The 21,120-nt window shown below is 35.1% G+C and overlaps 2 protein-coding genes across 2 annotated transcripts in view; both read right to left on the reverse strand.

Annotated features, from left to right (window-relative positions):
* LOC142347436 (COP9 signalosome complex subunit 6-like) overlaps positions 1–21,120 on the reverse strand; it is a 527,653-nt gene that overhangs the window by 366,606 nt on the left and 139,927 nt on the right. The window lies entirely within an intron of this gene.
* On the reverse strand, positions 1,150–14,892 carry LOC142336767 (uncharacterized). Its single transcript, XM_075385682.1, has 4 exons — positions 14,647–14,892; positions 8,597–8,884; positions 5,262–5,513; positions 1,150–2,791 (listed from the first exon to the last, which is right to left on the reverse strand). The coding sequence occupies exons 2-4, from the start codon at positions 8,867–8,869 to the stop codon at positions 1,526–1,528; spliced, it is 1,791 nt and encodes a 596-aa protein (XP_075241797.1). The 5' UTR covers positions 8,870–8,884; positions 14,647–14,892; the 3' UTR covers positions 1,150–1,525.

The following is a 21,120-nucleotide window of genomic DNA, read 5'->3' on the forward strand; positions in this document are numbered from 1 at the left end:
TTTCGGTTGCCAGCAGCGATAAAAAAGACAATGGTTTTGCCAATGAATATGTTTTTTTCTGAAACTATGTATTTAAAATTCCGGATGTAAAATACTGTCTGGTCAGTATATGTATAATACTGTATGGTGTCAGTTAATAGCCAGCTTCGAAATTGTGCTTTCTTTCATGGAGTATTGATCTTGATTGCATTAAAATGATGAGATGTATATGATTTTTGTTGTTTGGAATTTTCAGGCCAATTGACAATTTTCATCAGTCATTGTGAGTCAGCGCCCGTACCAAATAAAGTGGACCATTCGGTACATTTTATCTCTTCAATACCACAAAAAGTATCTAAATACATGTAAAAAAAACTTTCCAGGGATATGGTGACAAAAGAAAGATTATACTAATTGTTATATACTATTTTGCAATAGATTATAACAATTTTTACTACAATGTAACATTATAAATGGTATTATACATTTACAATGCCTTTGTCGCAAAGTTGCACAAATCAGGCAAAATTAATTACAATTAGTTTGACAGGGGAGCTAGCTCGTAATGGTGCTATGATTGTGAAATTTTTTCCTTTACCTTGCCATCACCGCAGCGTTAAATTAATTCATCAAGTTTTCCTCTTATTAAGTGCTTTCTCTTTAAGTAAGGTTTCTATTCTACAAAAATAAGTTATGAGCAGCCCGAAATTTGATAGTAGTTATTGAGTTTTCGCATAGGGTAGGATAAGTTTCTAGGCTCTATAGCGCCGTCTCAACGACTATTGTTTGACGTTTTTTCCACCTTTTTTGGGATTTTTAGGCGTTTTATCACTTCTTTCGGATGCTTTTTGGATGTTAGTCTTGCAAGAATCCTGCAAGTTTTGGAAAATGATCTTTAAACTTACGAGATTAAGTTTTGGATGTTAATCATTAATCTTACAAGCTCATTCGAGATTCTTGCAAGACAGATGTTAATCTTGCAAGTTGTTTCAAGAAATTCTCGCAAGATTATGCAAATTTTGTAAGATTCTTGCAAGATTATTATCCTTACCCGATACCCGACTAGGGATAGCATGAATAATCGACATTTTGCAAGTTCAAGACGCCCTGCCATGTCGACCAGTTTCAACCTAAAGCTGATGTTGCTCAAGTTTTCAGCTGCAAATAGTGTAATGAAAGAAAGTTTTTTAAATTACTACTATATTTAACAATTCCATCACACAAAATAATGCATGCGGAACACAGAGAGAGGGGAGGGGATCGAAGCGCATTCACAAACTCAAATGCTAAATCACTTTTTGTGTTTTCGAGATTTCACAAGAAAGCCTTTTCTTTGGATAAATCTTACTTGTTCAAATCAAATTGAATAATTATAAAAAGATTGAAATTATTACACAAATCGCAAAATCAAATGGAGACAAAAATAGAGCTTAATTGTAGTGCTTTTCAACGAATTCACAGTTATTGCAGTTGAGGTCCGGCTATGAATAATGTCCGCGTAATTAGTCCTGATAACTAGTTATTACACTTGGTCAATTATAACTTTTTAACTAATTGGTGTAATGGGTGTTTGGGGCTCGGTTGAGTGCTCAGTCGTGTCGTGAATGGAAGTAACTTCCATAGATTTCCGTTCATCTATACTTTTTCTGTCCATGGGTAGCGACCCAATCTTAGACTGAGCTGTAAATTTAGTCTTTTCGTCAAATATCTTCTTATCTCCTCCAGTTGGCGTGTGAGCTGTATTGTCCAATGAGCCAACTTTAGACTTTCCTTCAAACTTAACACTCTCGTTGAATATTTTGTTGTCACCCCCTTTCGGCTTGTGATCCGCATTGTCGAGAGATCCAATTTTGGACTTCCCATCAACTTTCAGTTTTTGGTCGAAAATCTTGTTTTCCCCACCACCCGCTTTATGAGCTGCATTATCCATTGAACCCACTTTAGACTTGGCTTCTACTTTCACTTTTTGGTCAAATATCTTTGCCTCTCCGCCGCCTGCTTTGTATTGTGCGTTCTCCATGGAGCCAATTTTCGACTTGGCCTCAACTTTGACTTTTTGATCAAATATTTTTGTTTCTCCTCCTTTGGCTTTGTGACTGGCATTATCCATTGAGCCAATTTTGGATTTGGCTTCAACTTTGACTTTTTCGCTAAATATTTTGTTTTCGCCACCTTTCGCTGTATGCGTCGTGTTATCAAGAGAACCAATTTTGGACTTGGCTTCGACTTTCACTTTCTCGCTGAAAATCTTAGTTTCGCCGCCTTGAGCTTTGTGTCTTGTGTTATCCATCGATCCGATTTTGGACTTCGCTTCAAATTGAGGTTTCTGGTTGAAAATTTTGACCTGACCTCCTCTTGGCGTATGCATAGAATTATCGAGCGAGCCAATTTTAGAAGTGGCTTGAACTTTGACCTTCTCGTCGTGAATCTTTTTGTCACCACCGCCAGCTTTGTAACTTGTATTAGCTAACGAGCCGCACTTAGATTTGGCTTCAACTTTTAATTTCTCGTCGAATATCTTATTTTGACCACCACCGGGTTTATGCGTTGCGTTGTTCAAAGACCCAATTTTGGACTGACTTTCAACTTTGACCCTCTGGTCGAATATTTTCTTGTCTCCACCGCCCGCTTTGTGAGTTGAGTTCGCCATGGATCCACACTTGGACTGTGCCTGGACGTTGACTTTTTGACTGAAGATCTTTTTGTCTCCTCCACCCGGCTTGTGACTCATGTTCTGCAAGGAGCCCACTTTACCCCTGCTTCCTCGTTTCGAAGTAGCAGTACTGGGTCTGCTTGATACTGTGCTGCTTGACTGAAACATGGAATTTTGGTTGACTGTGTTTATTTACATGGTGTTTTTGCATGAAATAGTGAGAGGGAGAGGGTTATCTCTACAAAGAGATATTTAATTTGAGATTTCAGAATGTTTTCGCTGCTCCAAAGTACATCAACATTACACATGTGCCATTATAAAACTATGAAATAAAAGATCAATTATAGAAACTGATTCATTTTGAAGCAATTGCAAAATAAACTTGCCAAAAAGTAATGTATATTCCGAAACATTCTGAAATCTATATATTAATCGCTTGAACACATAAGGTGGCATGTTTTAGAGGCATCACTGTGCAGCATCTTTTAACAGTACTACCGAAGAGCACGGTTAGGCGGTTGTTTAATTGAGGTTAAAGATTTAAAAGTTGCGCTTTAGGGTCATTGACAGATTAATGTTTCTGAAAGGTCATTGACCGAAAAATGTTACAAAAAGGTCATTGACCGAAAAGTGTTGCCAAAAGGTCATTGACCCCAAATGTTGCAAAGAGGTCGTGTCATCTACCAACAAATGCTTTTCAAAAAAGCCTGTTACCGAAATTTCTTTGTTAAAGAAAAAGACAATAATCGGTGTTTCAAACAAAAACAATAGTGTCAAAAAAAATTATTGGCCGATTAGTTGTTAAGAGAAGGGTCTGTGACCAAAAACTTCTTCAAAAAACGATCTGTGACCGAAAATATTTCGATGCTGAAAAGATAATGGTCGAAACTTATTCCTCACCAAATACATCAAAGATTAAAAGATGAATGATGGAATATTGTTTTGTCAAAATTTCATTGTACGAGAGTTTTTTAATACAAAAGAGTTCAGCGAACAAAAGTTGTGAAAAGTAAGACACCCAAAAAATGCCGATGCAAAAACCAAAGTTAGGTGCCGAAATTTATATGACAAAACTGAGGTCTTGAAATATATACAAATTTTTTAGCGATCAGTAGAAGACATTTTCATATTAAGGCTGTTACTTTTAATTTATTGCATACAAAACATGACAGGTATATAATCTTTAGTCTTTTTTTGAGGAAAGTTTTTTGTATCATTATCCAGCCCCTTAACTCAGTTCTGTGTTTGCTGTTTTCTTAAAAGTATTGGCAATGGCTTGCCAACTATTCTTTTTAATCAGCACATTCCTCCGTCTTGGGCACATCCATCGTGTTCTCATTTGCACAATCATGCTTTTTATGAAAACCGGAATTCATTGCCTCACCCACGAGCCTCTTTTGAGCTGTTGTATCTCTCGTTCTCTTCAGTTTCTTCAGTTTCTTTCTCTCTCCTTCTTTTTTTGTTGTTGTGCGATCTTCTATTTTTCTGCTCTTCAAGTGTTTTCTCTAACTGTGATATTTTTCCATTCACGTTTTTGCTTTTTGCGCCTGCTCACTATCTCGCTGTTCTTCTAATTTCTCTCTCTCTCTCTTATGATTTCGGCCTTTCTTTTTGCTGTCCCATTTTCCTTCATTCTATCGCTTTCATTTTTCCTTGCGTTTTCTCTCACTCATTTTCCTTTTTACTCCCCTCTCTCTTTTTTTTTCTGGGATGTTTATTAACTTCTTCATTTCTTTTTATTTGTCTGTTTTTGATTGAATTTTTTGTTTCCTTTTGTTTTTCTTATGATGGTTTCCTGATGTTCTTATGGTTTTTGTTGCATTGTATTCTTTCTTTTTTTCCTCTCTCATCAATTTCGATTTTTCGTTCTTTTTTTCTTGTTAATTCCCTTTCTGTTTTTGGCTCCTGTTGGCTTTCTTCCAGACTGTTGTTTTTTCTGTTTTCTTTCAATGCTTTCAAACTTCTTTTGCTCTGTTTTTTTTGGGTTTTTTTCGTATTTTTGTACCTATTTGCACTCCGACTCATTATATATTTCTGATTCTATCGATCTCTCTCTTTTTCTCCTTCTTTATACCTCATTATATCTGTTTTGATTTTTCAATGCTCTGTGAGGACGTCTATTACTCTTAACTCGCATAAAACATCTTTGAAGTTTTTGTCTCTCTTCATTTTTCGTTAGTGTGTCCAAAGAAGTTTTGCAAAAAAAATCATTGAAACGATTGCATGTACACCAGTTATCACGAATAAGTTTTCAATGAAATATCGATAGTTAAAGTTTCGAGATAAGATGCATTCAGATAGCATTCACGGATCTGCTAGTAGTTTTTAAAATACGCGTGCACATTTTAAAATGCCAAAAGTCTGCTGTGCAGAAGCTGCTACCTAGACAGAAGTTGAGTTCCGTTGACTTTTGCCATTTTAAACCGTGCGCGTTTCGTGTTTTAAGCATCGTTACGTGACTCTGCAGAAGTCACTTCGAAATTCTGACTTAGTATCTCTCACCGTTTCGCGGTTCTCAATGAGCGCCAGAAGTTCTTATTGACTTTAAGCAAAGTCACATAACCATTACATATGGTTCTGTCATAACGCTTAAAAATTCATTTAAATGAAACAACATCTTGATACATACCTTTCGGGAACTGTTTGAAACGACTGAGCGTACATCGTCCATGTCACTTCGAATACTCATTGCACTCTCATTCCGAGGTTCTTCATCTTTGATGTCCACTGGAACTGGCGGGGAGGGAACAACTGTCTCATCTGGTGCCTGCTGTGGCTGCAGTTGTAATTCTTCCTCTTGTTTCTCTCTCGGCGATTCCGTTGGAGTCTCATCATGTTTAGCCAGGTCTGATTTCTCGGAGTCAATTGTCAATGGTTCAATCTAGTGCAAGAAAGAAGACTTGAAGTTAAATCATTAAGCTCAATGACCAAAACAGACAGACAAACAAACACCAAAAATTGTCCAGCAATATCTTAAAAAATTTTAGAAAATGCATTCAAACAGTTTTCCCACTTTCAGATGCCCGGATCATAGTGACATAGTAAATCAGCGCTGAATCATAGTATTTCTCAGTCTGTTTTTTTACTATGAACACATTATGATCATGTCACTTTTTACACTGTTCAGACAAAAAATGATAGTAAAAAAGGCTCGAAAACACTCGGAACAGTACAAAACCCAATTCTGGGTTTGCTCTGGTCAATCTTAAAAAGCATACTGGGAAAACTCTGAATAAACATTTCCTCAGACTAAAAAAAGGGAAACAATTTTTAAAGAAAGGATGACCATAAATAGGCGTAAAATAAGCTTTTTTTAAAAAACAACTTTCTCGATTTGGGAGTTTATCAAGTTCAATTGCCAGTTTATTACCCGTTGAACAGCTTCAACGGTTTATCAAGTTTAATTGTGAGATATCTGTGGTAGAAGGGAGCAACGGATAGGTGGAAGCAGTTTGTGTAGTTTGGAGCATATGAAACTGGACAATGATATAGTCGATATCACGGTATTGGGGATAGAGGTTTCACAAATGTACGGGGGTATGGGGGCGTTTGCGAGACTAGACGGCGAGGTCAAACGAAAGATAAACGCACACTATATCGGTTTCCTTCAAATGTGTTACGTGTCAAAAAAAACTGGAACTGAATCCTCTAATAAAATTATGTTTTTGGTCACTAAAAAATTTTTAGCTCTTTCATTTAAACTGCATCAATGAAAAAATAATGCATGTTCCAGAAAACCAAAAATGAAGCTGAAGATTGATTTTGAAACACGATAATTGACAAAAAAAGCGAACTAAAGTTTCCTGGCTCTAAATAAGCAGAATTATGACCAAGAAAAACATGATATTCGATCATTTAAATGAGCAACACCGAAACAGAAGAATTTATCATGGTATATTTCTTTTAAACAAGATAATTGAAACGCAATTTCAACCTCAATGGCGCTGTTAAAATTTTTGATCTAAAAAATGAGTTCGAATGTGAAAAAAATCTCGAAAGCAAAGCAATCAGATGGTTTATAGCCACATGAAAATCAATGTTACCAAAAAAATTCTGAAACTGTCAATAAGACTTAATACAGATACAATGAACCAGTTTTAAAAATTAAATGGGACTTTTTGTACTTCATTTTAAGGAACTTTTCAAAAATTGAAGTGAGGATTGTTCAATTTAACGATCAAAAAAATTCCCAAAAAAAGTGTTTCATCTAAAAAAGCAATAAAAAAGGCATAATTTTCTATCGAAATTGGAGAAGAAAAAAAAATTACTCGTTAAAATGCATATATGGTATGAGGAAACTTTCGTTGGGGAACAATTTTTTTTAAAAAAAAGCTGTTTGGCTGTTTTATGAAACAAAAATCTTCCTTTCAGATTGTGCATAGGTAGCTATCAAAATGAAAAAATTGTTGCCCAAAATTTATTCGAAAGAGATGATTTTTTAAAATAAGTTATATTAAAAAAACACAGGGAGCTGATGAAGGGGCATATATGGTCAACTCCAGACTTTTGGAACGTTTTTTCCTCTTAATTATTCACAGGTCATTTTTGATGTGATCGGGCAAACAAAGCATAATTTTGATCACACTTTTGTTGTCAGTGTGTAAGCGAAAATAAAACTAAGAAGTAACTAAAACACAAAACAATTTACTCAGTTATCTTAATCAAGATTACGCAATTTTTTGCTACGTATTTTATTATGGTAAAGAGACAAAATGACACAAAACCAATGTCACAAAAAAAATAAAATTTTCAGTAATCTTTTTAGTCAAAATATATATCCAATTAGACTTAGAAACTGGTAGCCATTACTTTATCAATTAGAACCAAAGTGAGAATTGTTTTTCCAATTCTTGAAATGTTCTAACTCGAGTTCAAACTTTTAGAAACAATTCAGTTACTTTTTTCCCTCCGTATCCAAAATTTTGTTTTTACGAAATTTCTTTGAAAATAACTGATTTATTAAAAAACCTCATTCATCAAAAATTCGTAAATTGTCCATGGCTTTGAAAATGATTTTGAAATTAGAAAAACTTGGTACAAAGCACTATCGAAAAATGCAAAATAGATCAAATGAGCAAATGATTCTCAAATGCTATTATCTACTGGTTCTAGAAAAAATTTATTAATTCACTAGAACAATTATCTACAATTTTCTAAGGTGCCAGACTGATTAAATAGAAAAAAAACTCTGAGAGTTTTCGTTCTGCTCTTTTAAAGCACATTTTTCTATCACAATTTTTCAAAAAAAATTGTTACCTCGGAAAATACAAACCAGGATGAGTTATGCTCTAAATTGATTAAAATATAACAAGTCTGGGATGCTGACTTAAATTTGAATCAAATTAATTTACCGGATTATGATATTCATTGCTCAATTGAATCAACAAAATCAATCAAGGCTTAAGATCAACGTTAATATGTTATTTGCTTTAAAAAACTTTCGATTAAGATGCATTAATCGGCTGGCAGTTTTGAGCACTTTAAATTTGTGTGAAACTACCGATATTCATATTAATTTTGTATCATTCCGAGCGCTATCATTCCAGATGAAAAGTCCACATTGAACTTTTAACTGTGAAAGAAGTGTTTGCGAAAATTCGTAAAAAAATCATTTTCTTTCTATTTTTTTTAGGAAAACAATGCTGCAAAATATAAAAAAATATCTAGCAGATGATAATTTTTTTCTGTTTCACGGGATCGGAACGTTGTGATGAACAACTCTTAAGCAATGATCAAAAACTGGACATTATTGAAGAATGTGTGAGCTCTCAGTTAGTTTTTTTTATTCTCTACATTAAATCGCCATAAAATGTAGACACATATAATTAGCAAAAAATAAGCTCACAAGTACTGACCACACCAAATGACCCAAAAAAAATGGTCCTAGTAACTTCAGAAATAATAACAATTAATAGAACCCTGGCCTTTTTTAATTGGTCTGGAAAAAGACTTCCCGGTTCTTACCTCCTCAATGAAACTGTTTTCATTGGCGTCAGGGGGCTTTTCTATATCCAGCAGCGTTTTCTCTGGCTGAGTATCTTGTGCTTCTGTCGCTGGTGGTGAAACAAAATCCCATTCGTCTTCTTCAATTTTATTATCCGATGATGGTACTGCTGGCTCTTCCCTTAAATCCTCCCCAATTGGTGATGCAATTTCTGACTGTGGAATATTTTCCGCCTCATTTTCCACTGGAATTGTAGCAATAGCCTCTGGCGCGGTTGTTTCTTCAGAATCCATTGATATTATTTTTCACTGTGTTGTCACAAACAAAAACAGTTGTAAACAAGCTCAGGGTAAACAATAGTATAGTATTTAAGGATAGTTGCCTGTGGCCAAGTTCGGCCAATTTTCAATCTTATTGAATTAGGCTATCGTAAAATTTGAGACCGCTCTTGTGGAGGATAGAGGCAAGGACAGAGATTCGAGCTGTCAATATTAATACGCCAGAATTTTTATGTCCCTTTTAAGTGAAATTTGATAAATATCCTGTGCTCAATTTTCCGCAGAATGGAGAACAATAAAGGGTAACTTAAAATGAAACTGTTCGCATCAAAAAGCAACAAAGAGTTTTGTGGCCCGCTTAAGAATTTAAAACACGCCAATGACAAAGCAAGAATTTTCACGCATGTTTGTTTTAATGGCCATGCGCGTGTTTTAATTAAGCACAGGTGAACTAACAGACTATGTAGATCTAATCAATTATTTGGAGCCAGAAGGACCAGATTTTGGTCACTTTTGTTAATGAGTTTTTGAAGCGCTTTCTGAACAATTATTAAATCAGTAATTATTACTAAAATTAAACGTGTGAGATTTTACAATTAATTGCCAAAATATTTGATTATTTTTGATCAAAATGTACAGCAGGCCAAAATATTCTAATCTACGCAGAAAAAATTCAGTAATTTTGTTATTTTCTTTTGATTAAAACGTTCCGAGATTCAATGTTTGTTCTTCGGTTATTGGTTGTTTGATCTTATATTTGTTCAGTTAGACTGAGGAACTACAACAACTGGTTCACGTTCAAATCATGAATGAAAATAAATTAAAATATTGTAAGCATGTAACCAATGTAGTACAATATAAAAGAGACTGTATGTTTTTTGCGCGCGCAGCAGAAGCTGATATAGCAAAAATAGAACAGGGAAAATTTTGGAAAAAAGCGCGCGCTAGTGTAAAAAAAATTGTGCTTTTCAAACAAACCGTTACTGTATTCGGCACGTAGGGGAGTTTTTCCAATGATTTTTCCACTGTATTATGGAAAACAGGCGGCTTCCTGGTTCCTTTCCCCAGTATATGGGGTTAATAATTGATATGCTGGAATGGAAAAAATTATTGGAAAGATACATTTTCAGAAAATATCAAAAAAATAAAAACATATTGTTCCATCTATAATTTTTGTGAACTGATTGAAACTCGAAAACATAAACAACTGAAATTTTATTTATTTTCAATTTAAGCCCACTATTAAGCCCAAAATGTCTATTCTTTGCTGAGTCTAACCAAAGCACGCTGTAGCTGAACGGGGTGTAACTGAAAATGATGAATTATGCAAAGTATTACCAAAGCGGATTATATACAACTATAGAACAGTGCAAAACTTACCCGTACGCCTCCAAGTAATGTTAAAAAAGACATATATGAAATAAAGGAAAAAGAATGCGTGGGCTGATTTCACTCCCTTGCTCTATCGGTCAATGGTTCTTACCCCATATGCGTTGCTTCCCTCTTATCCCCAGAGTTTAAACGAGGAAGGTAAAATTACCCACTGTCAGTCGGGTTGTGTGATGAAGGATTTTCCCGCTGTCTCAAATGCGATTAAATAGCACAATATTCTATGGTTGATTTTATTCCAAAAGACAGCAAGGATATAATTGTAAACTCAATCGATTTTGGAATTAAAAAAGCCTTTTATTCTTCATGATGAACGAGTAATGTCACGCGCCCTTAAGAATTGGTGCAAGTCTACGTAGTACTGTACACTAAATTCCATATAGCAGATTAATTAAGTCCCGGACAAACATCGAAGCAATCATTTCAAAATCCTAAAATAATAAGACTGAAAAAGAAGTTGACACAATCGGCAATTTCTTATTTGACGTCTGAGATATTTAATAAGACATCTAAGCTTCTGAAAGCAGAGTTTGGGTATTCGCTGACTGCTGTCTCTAATCAGACCATTTATCACAAAATTCTGATCAAAAGTCTCTTTTTGAAAAGGGCCTAGTTCCAATAAACTGTCAAAACCTGTGATAAGATGCAACTGTCTGACCACTGGTCAAATAAAAGGATGCCCGTAGATGTAATCACAGGTTGAAAAATGCAATAAATTTGCAAAAACAGCTAAATAGCAAATTTGTTTGGTTGAGCAATAAACTTGTTCAATGGGAAAAAATATTGCTAAAACACATAACCCATCTGGTCCCCGATGTCCTACAGTTTTCCACAATTCATCTACTGGTCATTTTTTCAAAAATCTATTTATTTCTGACAGAAAACAAATCTCAAAAATTTAGACTTAGTTTTCAAAAATGGATGTCTGATTACTGGTATAAGATAATCTCCTCAATTGCTGGTTATATTTCTTAAATGCTATTCAAATCAATTCTCATGGCTATTGCAGCTTGACGAAATAATGTTATACTAAAAAAAGCGATACAACTTTTGTCAGAAAAGTTAATTTAAAAAACTATAGTCATTTTTTAAAAAAACGCAGCTATTGTCATAAACATTTTGAGAAGGAATTTTCCAAATGTGTTTGCAAAGTAAGCATTCAGCAGTTTTAGGTACAAAAATCTTAACTGTTTTCTTAAGTGAGAAATACCCTGGCATTTAACAAATATCTAATACGAAGTCAACATAATATAGCGAACACAAATTTTGGAAAAAAAACGTTCAAATTAGTTTTTGAAAATACAGGGAAAAAAATTTTTCACAGTCACTTTTTCTTCAATTTTTGTAAATGTATGAAAAATTTTGAATTGTAATTTACACGCTCAGCTAAATCATAAGATAATCATAAACATTTTTAGTAGCCAATTTTGAATTCATTAAGTATTTTCAAGGATCAGATAATGACTCAAAAAACAAATGCAAGTTGGGTCTTAATAGTACCCGTGTTTGCAGGTGCCAAAAAGGACAAAGTTTGAATAAACAAAAAGGACGCAACTAAAAAACACAAATGCAGACTCTGTAGCAAGGGTTTCCACCTAATGTTTGCCCTCGGTTATCTAAATTTTTTTATTTGATTGTCTGCCAAATCAGGAAGAAATCAGGAATCAAATAACTTCAAACTCAAATCACAGAACGAAACAAATAACGTTGCTAGCGCATGCCCATGAGAGCAGCCATTATTGAGATTATGGCTTAAAAAATCGCAAAGTGAAAAAAAACAAAAAGAAACGTTAACTACGACCGAAAAACAATGTTTGTCTTTTCGTTTGAAAAAACTGAAAAGCAAAGTAAAAAATCATCGGAAAATTTTTAGAAACCATCTGCAATTAAACGTTTTTGTTACAGAAACAGATAGGGAGACTGTCCTCAATGAGAGGGGTTACAAGTAGACAAAAAACAACCAGAGTTCGAAAATTCAATGAATTTTTGAAACCAAAAGATTTCAAAAGTTGTAACCAAAAACGTTCTATAAAAAAACTAGATATATTAACTTTTAAATCCTTAGAAAATCAATGGGACTTGTCGCTATTGAGACTAAGTCATTTGACTGGGATATAACAACAAATGAAGGCAGACATCAAAATGGCGCAACCCAGTCTTCGAAAGCAAATTTGTGAAGTCACTTCAAACCATAAGATATTAATTGGATAGATTTTATCTGTTCCCCTGTCTTTCATTTGAATAACAGTGGACCTGCTTTGTCAAGGTTTTGTATGAAAAAGTCAACAGAAAACTACGAATAATAACCAGTTTCAAAAACTTGTATTCACAATTTTTTTATGTAATCACATAGTCCCCAATCCATAAAAAAACAACCAGTTTAAATATGAAACCATTAAATAAATAAATCTTGTTTGCCGAGAAAATGGAGACGATCAATATTTAAATAGACTATCGTACAAGTTAAGAAAAAAAAAGAACAAAAAGGCAAAATTTCAAATACAAATCAATGTTTTTGAAATCAAGTAATTTCAAATTCATTAAGAAATTTAGCTATCAATTGGAATCATTAAGTAAAATTATGTATTTTTATTTTACATATTTTTTACATTAAGAATCTGTCATTAGCCAAAATAGTTTTTTAAGACTAAAAACAGAACACTAAAAGCAGGCAAAAACGAAATTAAAATTGAATCAATCGAGAAAACGATGACGAAGTCGTTTTAACCAAAAACCATTTCCTAAAATATTGTTTTTGAAACGCGTTTTTTTAAACGCGTTTGTCAACGCTATTTGTTTTTCTCATTGGATAATGTGATATTGTCACAGGAGAGCCTAAAAAGACCATCAGTAAGGGCAACAATCCGAAAATTACAAAGTTCTCATGATAGCTCAGCAACAAAACTCTAAAGGTATATCTTGAAAAATTAAAGCAGCCAATTGATTCATTGTTTCATTCATTAGAAAAAAATGGAAAGGTGGTTACCGAAACTCAGTAGCAAATTGTCAGAAATAAGATAACATTTTTACAAGGTTCGAAAACACTGATATTTTCCAAAAAAAAATATTCAGACATGAGAATCATTTGGTAGTAACTGAAAAACATTACATAAGATTATTTATAATATTTAAATTGTTCAACAGAGTAGTTGATTAGTGAGGCTAAGCCCTACGACTGCAGAAAGAACAATGATTGCAGACAAATCACAAGAGTTCACAAAAAACCACTTTTCACAAAAACACTTCTCTGGAGCCATAAAAACAATGAGCTTTCTTCTAAAGGTCAAATATTTGTTCTTTTGTCTCAGTGACCACGTAAAGGTGGTCTGTCTTTAAATCAGACGAGATATAAGATCATTTTGATTTTTAACTAACTTAAAGTACAAAAACTCAAAAAAAGAATTCAAACAGAGGAAGCGACGCAAGAAAAATCTGAATACCTTTTGATTGTGAAACTCCACAACGGAACCAAAATTTGCCTTCTTAATGCTGCACTTCTATTAAAAACACCACTGTTTTCCAAACTTAAGCAAAATAGATGGTTTGGCCATAATTTTCATTACATCAAAACCTAATAAAACATTTTGGATAACTACCGATTTAAATTAGCAAAAAACCGCCTTATTTTTTTCCTGAACACCTCATTAGGAGGCAAAAACAAAACTTGCTCTCTTTTGAGCAAAGAAGAATTATATCAGCAGTTTTTAGGTCTGCACTTCCGGCAAATTTGGACAAAGTGATCTAAGGAAGCAAAGTTGTAATCATTTTTCATTAACGAGAGTGTCTGAACTTTCAAATACCAATCCACAATTTTTGCCCAAATAAGTGGAATTAACCAGTTTAGCAACCCTTTTCTTTTTTAAAGTACAACCACTAACACAATCCTTAACAGTTTTTTCATATTTTAGTAATACTGTCAAAAATTTGCAAATATTACGCAAAAGTGACTAAAAACAACGGAAATCAGTCGAATATTAACTTCTGCTGAATGTTCATCAATGTAAAAACCTCAATAAAACTCCTTCGAAAAAAAATTCAAAAATCTTTCTTATTATACATTCTACGCTGGACGAGCTTTCTAATGATACCACTCTCAACTCTCTTAGATAAATATATCGATAGCCAAAAATTGACAGAACAAAAAATCCGTTGATGATATAGCTCCTCCCCCACACTCAGGTAGAGTCGCATCCATAAAAACAGTACTTTCACGCTTTAGGACAATTTTTATGAATTGAAGCCAGTAATTTTAGATCGATATCAAACAAAACCAGGAGCAACTGGGCTGCTATCTCATAAAAAGCAAAAAAATTGATGGGGAAAAGTTGAAAGGATGTCCATAAATTGCTTGAAGATTGTTTGGAAGAACCCTAGAAAAATTTGAAGCAGACCTTTCAACATACCTGGTTAGTATATAACGACTTCCGGTAAGCAGTTATTCTTGGAGTACTGTCTGGAAAGTTGAATAATAACAAAGTTTGTGCGTCTGTGATAAGTCCAGAGTATCAGGACAGTTTGATCAACCACAAAGAATTTAATGGACCTGACTTAAAACAGAAACACTAACTTTATTCCCCTATATTAGAATAGCCTTTAGTTTCCCTTTAAGCGTTGGAAGGAAATAATACCTCCACTGCGCGTTACCATACTGTATTCCAAAGGAAGTTTTGTGCGCTGAGATAGGATATAAAATTACTTGATAGATTGGCTTGTTGGTTGGTCAAAATGTAAACAACTTTCTAATCCATTCACCGTACGAGTGAAGTTTTACCTGTCAAACGCAAATTTTGTGTGCATTGTAGGCGCTATACATTTAAGGTATGTTAGGCTCTGTAATAGATTCACAGAGTTACGTTGTAATATTTTTCCTAGTACGTTGTATAGAGTTTAACTTCATTGCTTCCATTAAATGTTTTGTGGGTTATGGAATGGTTCCGCATATTCCAGTCAGGCACAGACGTGTCAGCTGCATGAAACATGTTCAACTTGGTAGTCCACGTGCACAAAGTCACGTGAGTGTACGTGTATTCATTCTGTAAGCTCGTTAATTGTGTGCTTAGAAAAACAAGTGACGTAATAATGAGGTCATACTTCACTGTTCACAATTTTCAGCGAACTCTTAATTCTGGTTACCTGTTAAACCACGTTTTCTAAGGTTGTGTTAACAAGTTCACAAGTGCACCAGGTTCAATCTGATTAGCTCTTTTAAGCCAAATTTTTTAGTCGACAAAAATGATGTTTCCCGTTAATAAGTAGCTTCAGTTACCAAAACCAGGGTCCGTCATTTGATTGCTATGCTATGAGCAGATATCTGCGTTTAGTTGACCTAATCAAATTTACGAAGTTCAGGTGTTCAAGTATTGTTGGCAATTTAACACTCAAAGCGCTTGGCGCACGTTCCTTATATCTGTTAAGTATATAACTTCCAGAACAGGCTCATCTACACGCCTAAGTTCTGCTTATTGCAAACTTCCTATATCCGTCAAACGATTACATTAAAAATTGGTTTTTCAAACGAGCATCCATTTTAGGAGACAGGAAAATATTGGTAGTGAAGAAAATTAATGAGGGAGGAGAAATACATTTTGTACTAAACGGATATTAGTTCAAACTTTAATTCATTTTGCGAGCTCAGGTTTTCCAAAATTCATATCATTTCCCTCAAAGTGAAATTGTTTTTTGTTGATGAATGTTTCATAATATATATTACATATATTGAACCTCTGAATATTGAATCTCTATTGTTTTGTAGTGCTATAACTTTGGAAAAGTTATATCCCTATAACTTCAAATCTTATAACTATAAAAAATTGATTACAAAACTTTTGTTGTTTTGTATGGTTGAGATTCAACGATTGTCTCGATATATAAATTGAAGGAAAAGTGGACTTATCTGCATAGTTTAAATTGAAAACGTCAATAATTTTGGTAGCAGTAATTCCTCTTTAATAATGAGTGCAAAACTCTAGTTTCTTATCACTTCAACTGAAATGAATGGAAGATTCATTATGTTAACAAAAGAGATTTTAAGGATTCAAACATTGTTTTCTAATATGTCGTTTAAAAAACTCACATATAAATTTTTACTGCAGAATTATTCAGGTAATTGTACACGAGCAATTATCTGGTTCAATTGCTCAACATTCTCTTAGAAAAGGCGATAAATCGCTCAAGCGATAGGATTGCTGTAACAATAAAAACTCCAAGTTTCCTCCACATTTTCACTTTCTCTTCTTTCACCATCAGGTATTCTCTCGACATCCAGCCTATAGTAAACTGAGTATAGGTTGAGTTCATAGATCCTGTATGGCTGACGTGAACATCAAATTTCGTGTTTTTCTCGTCCATTATTTCCCCGAATTGCTGAAAAACGCGCTTCGTGATCAAAAGTTTGTTGAGACTTCCGCTTGGTAACAAGTTATAGTCGTGATCTGATAAATGTTCGCTGAAATGTTCAACGAGAGCGTTTGGATGCTCAGCGCTTATGCTCAAAAACTTTTGAATTGACGCCGCTATGAACATGTAACCAAATGCGGGTGAAATATGGTCGAAATGGTTGCAGTCAATAACAAGCATTTGCTTCAGTCTCCATTTTAAGTCAAGTGCAAAAACGTCCAGGTACAATTTATCGGATAAAAATGTCACATGACCATAAGTCAGGAATTTGTTCAGACCACTTTGTGAAAATGGGCTCTTAAAACATGGCCGGTTGAAGCTTCCATTTGTAATTTTGCAATCGCAATAAGTTGAAATTGAAAACATTTCTTTGGTTCTGGTTCCGTTGTCAAAAAACCCGTTAATAAAAGGGAATAAGATGAATAAAATTTCATCCGAATCGCCGTCTGGAATATAATGCCATGTGATCCGTTTATCATTTTGTGAAAGTCTCATAATAAAGAAAAGTTCGGGTACTAGGCAACTTGCTAGTAGCATCCCCATTATGGTAACAAAACCGGCTTGACGCTTTCTGATCATCATCTCTGTCAATTAAAAATGCCAGAAGGGTTTTCTCTTTTAAGAACTCGGCTGTTTTAAAAGCATGCAGTTTCCTGTTATATAAACTTTCCAGTATCTATATATTTTGCACAGATAGCACTGAGCAATCACCGATCGCTTGAAAGTTGTAGAATTTTGTACTTTGCTTAGGCTGACTAGCTGGGGACTAGCTAGCGCCCAAAACTCTAACAAATTGAAAGGGGTGTTTTGATGGCTCTCGGACTTTTATTGGAGTGTTATTTTGTCCCCACGCTGCTCTTGTCGGCTGTAAGAAACTCTAGTTAGAATAATGAATTGAGTTGAATAATCAAATAACATCAAATGAATAAACAGAAAATAATAAAGATAACAAAATCAAATCAATAAAAAACCAGAGTTTTATAATAAGATGGTTCACATCTACAACCAAATTCACCACTAAAGAGCTACTATTCTCTAACTCTACAAGCTCTCAATTAAGCCGCTTGATCTAGATGCGGTTGATTGGTGTTCTCAAGCGTTCTGATTTTCAAGCGCGCATACCGGTGTTCTGGTTTCCAATCGCTCAAACCGGTGTTCTGATTTTATCAAGTCAATTCAACTCCCTCAACAATGTTTTTGTTATCACAACTTCTCTACAGGTCAACTCCTGAGCTACAGCTGTGTTATGGTTGTATTTTTGCAATGCCATGGTTCTACTCCTAAGCAACTTATCAAGCAACAACGTACAAGAATGATCAAAACAAAAGAATCTGTTCTTTTCACATTATAGACCACATTAGATAGGCCTTTCTTACGTAAAGTTTGTTATGACTTCAAAAGAACAATTGAATGACCTCAACGCCTTCTTTATACCTTGCTGACTTCTATTCAGGCTATTCAAACTAAAACAAAAGCAGTATCAGACTTATGACGCTACCAATTAATCAGTCGGTCAAACTATGAACTCAAGAGTTTAAGCCTTATTTGGAAGTTTAAAGTCCCCCCCACGGTATCTCTAAAACAAATTCCCCAAAACTGACAACAACGGAACTTGCCCAACGGTATGCACTAACGCCCTACCAAGTTTAACCGCACTGAGGTAAATACCTGATGATAACTAACTTTTACAAATTCGGTCCCTCTCAGAAAATCAATATTGCACCCACTCAACTTCTAAGTAACTCTTTTTTTGTTCCATAAAAGCCTGGTCTGTCAAATGGCCATGAATCGCAAGCCAACAGTCTTACTAGCATTTTGATGGTAACCGTTTTTCAAACTTCACTTGTATCCATTTTTATTGCGAATTTTTGCGAGAAAAGTAGGATTTACCAAATTCTACACTCCTACCTTCTACACTATTATTCTCCCGAATAATTGCTAAAACTGGCATTTGACTTAAATCTTAACTAAGTTTAATCTTGAAAAAATTATCTGGTTGTCTTTTTCTCACATCTAGTCTCACTTATCAGCAGATTTTGCTTCATGCATACCTTACTTTTTCTATAATTAAATCCTCAACACATCACAGCAGATTTATTTTCGCTTAAGCTAGGCCTAGTAGATCAAATTGTGAACCATCGCTATCTCCATATAAACATCAGTACATCAATGTTTTAATCTAGAACTTTTACCAAATTTACAGCATATGAATTCAAATCAACATTTAAGGCTGAAACTACTAGAAGTATTATACAAATTAGAAAATTGTCTCTGTATATAGATATAACACATATAACAACTAATAAAGAGGCAACTAAATAGCAATCTCTGTTACGTCTTATCTATAAAACAACCGTTTAGTTGAACCATCGAATCTTTTCATCATTTCCCCCGGCCATCTCACCAAAAACTCAATTTCAACAATTTCGGTAACTCCAAATTCAATTAAATTGGTTCAACTCACCTTCTAATACTTTTCAAGATTAGTTATATACAATTAGCTTACTCTACACAATATTCACAAACCAAGTTTCTGTGTTTAACCACTGATTATTCATGCACCCTCTACCAGTTAGAATTTGGGTAACAATATCAAGCAAATATTTCACCATATAAACAAAATTAACTCCATTAATCAATTCTTCAGACTTACTTCAGCACTCTACCGACCAATGATTAGACACAGAAACTAAATTTAAACACAATAATAGGATACCAAATTAAAAGAAGCTATCGTGCTGAAGATTACGAAACCGACTGTACTTCCTCAAAATCTTTCTTCCTTCGATGCTTGAAAGGATGTCCGCCCATCTCCTCTCTGGACCAACACCTCACATCTGGAGGCCTCCTCCTCCAACACCATCTCTTCATCAGCTTCAGCCTGCTCCGTCTGTCCTTCCAACTCGTCTGAAGCCAAATTGTCCCTCGTGACAACGAGTCTCGACAACCGTTGAAACAGAATCCTCTCTGACAGAACTCCTCCCTTCTGCTGTGGACATCGCCTATCGATCTCATCATCTCATAATGCAAATCGACTCTTGACTGAGGCTCCGTTTTCTGCTGTACACTACATCACTTGTGCTATCAACTTGTGGGTACCCCGCAATAGGCATTGAATCAACCTCCCCGCTACTGCTTCCAAGGTCGTTTGAATACCCCAAAGAAAAAGGATAACACTCTTTTCAACGGCCTTGACCCTGACTAACATAGCTAATTGCCGCTCCCGTTTGAAACCACCGTTCATCGGAGTCTCTTTCAATCACCCACACATTGCTGTTCCTTACATCTCCCTCATTAATTCTCTGCATTTCCTCTGTTCCCTCGACTCCTGCGTTCAATTGGGGGTCCACATATCTGTCCTCCAATTTATCTGAGGTCATGCCATTAATAGTTTTTAGTTGTCCCAAGCTTCACTGTCAAGAGTAGACCGAAAGTCCAACTCTTCGTTTGTGATCACACACAACGCTACGGTTGGCAAGTCTGGTTGCGCCTCCTCTACATGTGTAGCGTCGATCGATTCGTCAGCACTGGAGAGTTCATTGCCTTTGCCTAGTTCAACCTGCTTTCTACTTGTTTCATTCAACTTCTCAAACTTCCTCAAGTACCTCTTTGTATACCTTCCACCAAAACTCACACTTCGCCATTTACTGAACTTCAAACATGTTTCTCTTCTTGAGGACATCTTTAGCAGATGGGGTTTCTTGTTTGCTAAAACCACTCCGTGACCCGCTTCAATCCTCAATCTTAACCGAAGCCTCTGATTGCTACACTCCAAACTGCTTGACTGTTCAAACCCACATTCACATCCCTGCATACTTTCACTACTGGAAGGAAAGTTTGATGTGTCCATCGCACTCTCTTGAGCCAATTGACATTTTTCAGACCTTGAAACGTAATTCTTAAACACTTGATTGAGCTTTGTAAAACCTGGCTCTTGTCTCAACTTGTTTGTTTCCACCAATGAAAATCCTAAGATCTGCTCCTGCTGATCCCGGTTATTCTGTTTTTCTGCTAAGATCTGGGAGTCATTGGATCTCTCAAACTTCCAAAAACTTTTCTTGATACCAAACATTAGAACAAGCAAGAACTCTAACCAACTCAAAACGTTTTCATCCGATGTCCTGAAAACCGACAATTTATCGCAAGATTCCACACGCGTTTGCCCATCCATGACATCACTGCTTCCTCCTCCTCCAAGATGAACTTGACTAAAAGTCTCTACTACTTCGTTAGAGCTATGAAAATTGTCTGTCAACATAACGAGCGACTCAAAAACTGCATCCAACTGATGGAAATCTGATGTAGCATCCCACTTCACAATGATATCACGAGCTCTGCCTAGTAATTGAACCTTTTTCTTCAAATCAACTGTTTCAAACTCGTTTAAAGCTGTAATGCTCTCCTCGCTTGAAACAACCAACGAAGCTTGCCCAAACTCCCATTCCTTCCTGATCACTGGTGCCGTATATTCAAACACTCTT

Source organism: Convolutriloba macropyga, chromosome 1 (assembly GCF_964194025.1).
Source record: "Convolutriloba macropyga chromosome 1, txConMacr16.3, whole genome shotgun sequence".
Lineage (NCBI taxonomy): Eukaryota > Metazoa > Xenacoelomorpha > Acoela > Convolutidae > Convolutriloba > Convolutriloba macropyga.

Bases quoted from the DNA above. Each gene is read 5' to 3' on its own strand.
- LOC142336767 (XM_075385682.1), bottom strand. From the start codon at position 8,869: ATGGATTCTGAAGAAACAACCGCGCCAGAGGCTATTGCTACAATTCCA. The intron at 5,514-8,596 runs GTAAGAACCGGG...TTCTTGCACTAG, and splicing joins AAAACAGTTTCATTGAGGAG to ATTGAACCATTGACAATTGA. The intron at 2,792-5,261 runs GTATGTATCAAG...TCCATGTTTCAG, and splicing joins TTTCAAACAGTTCCCGAAAG to TCAAGCAGCACAGTATCAAG.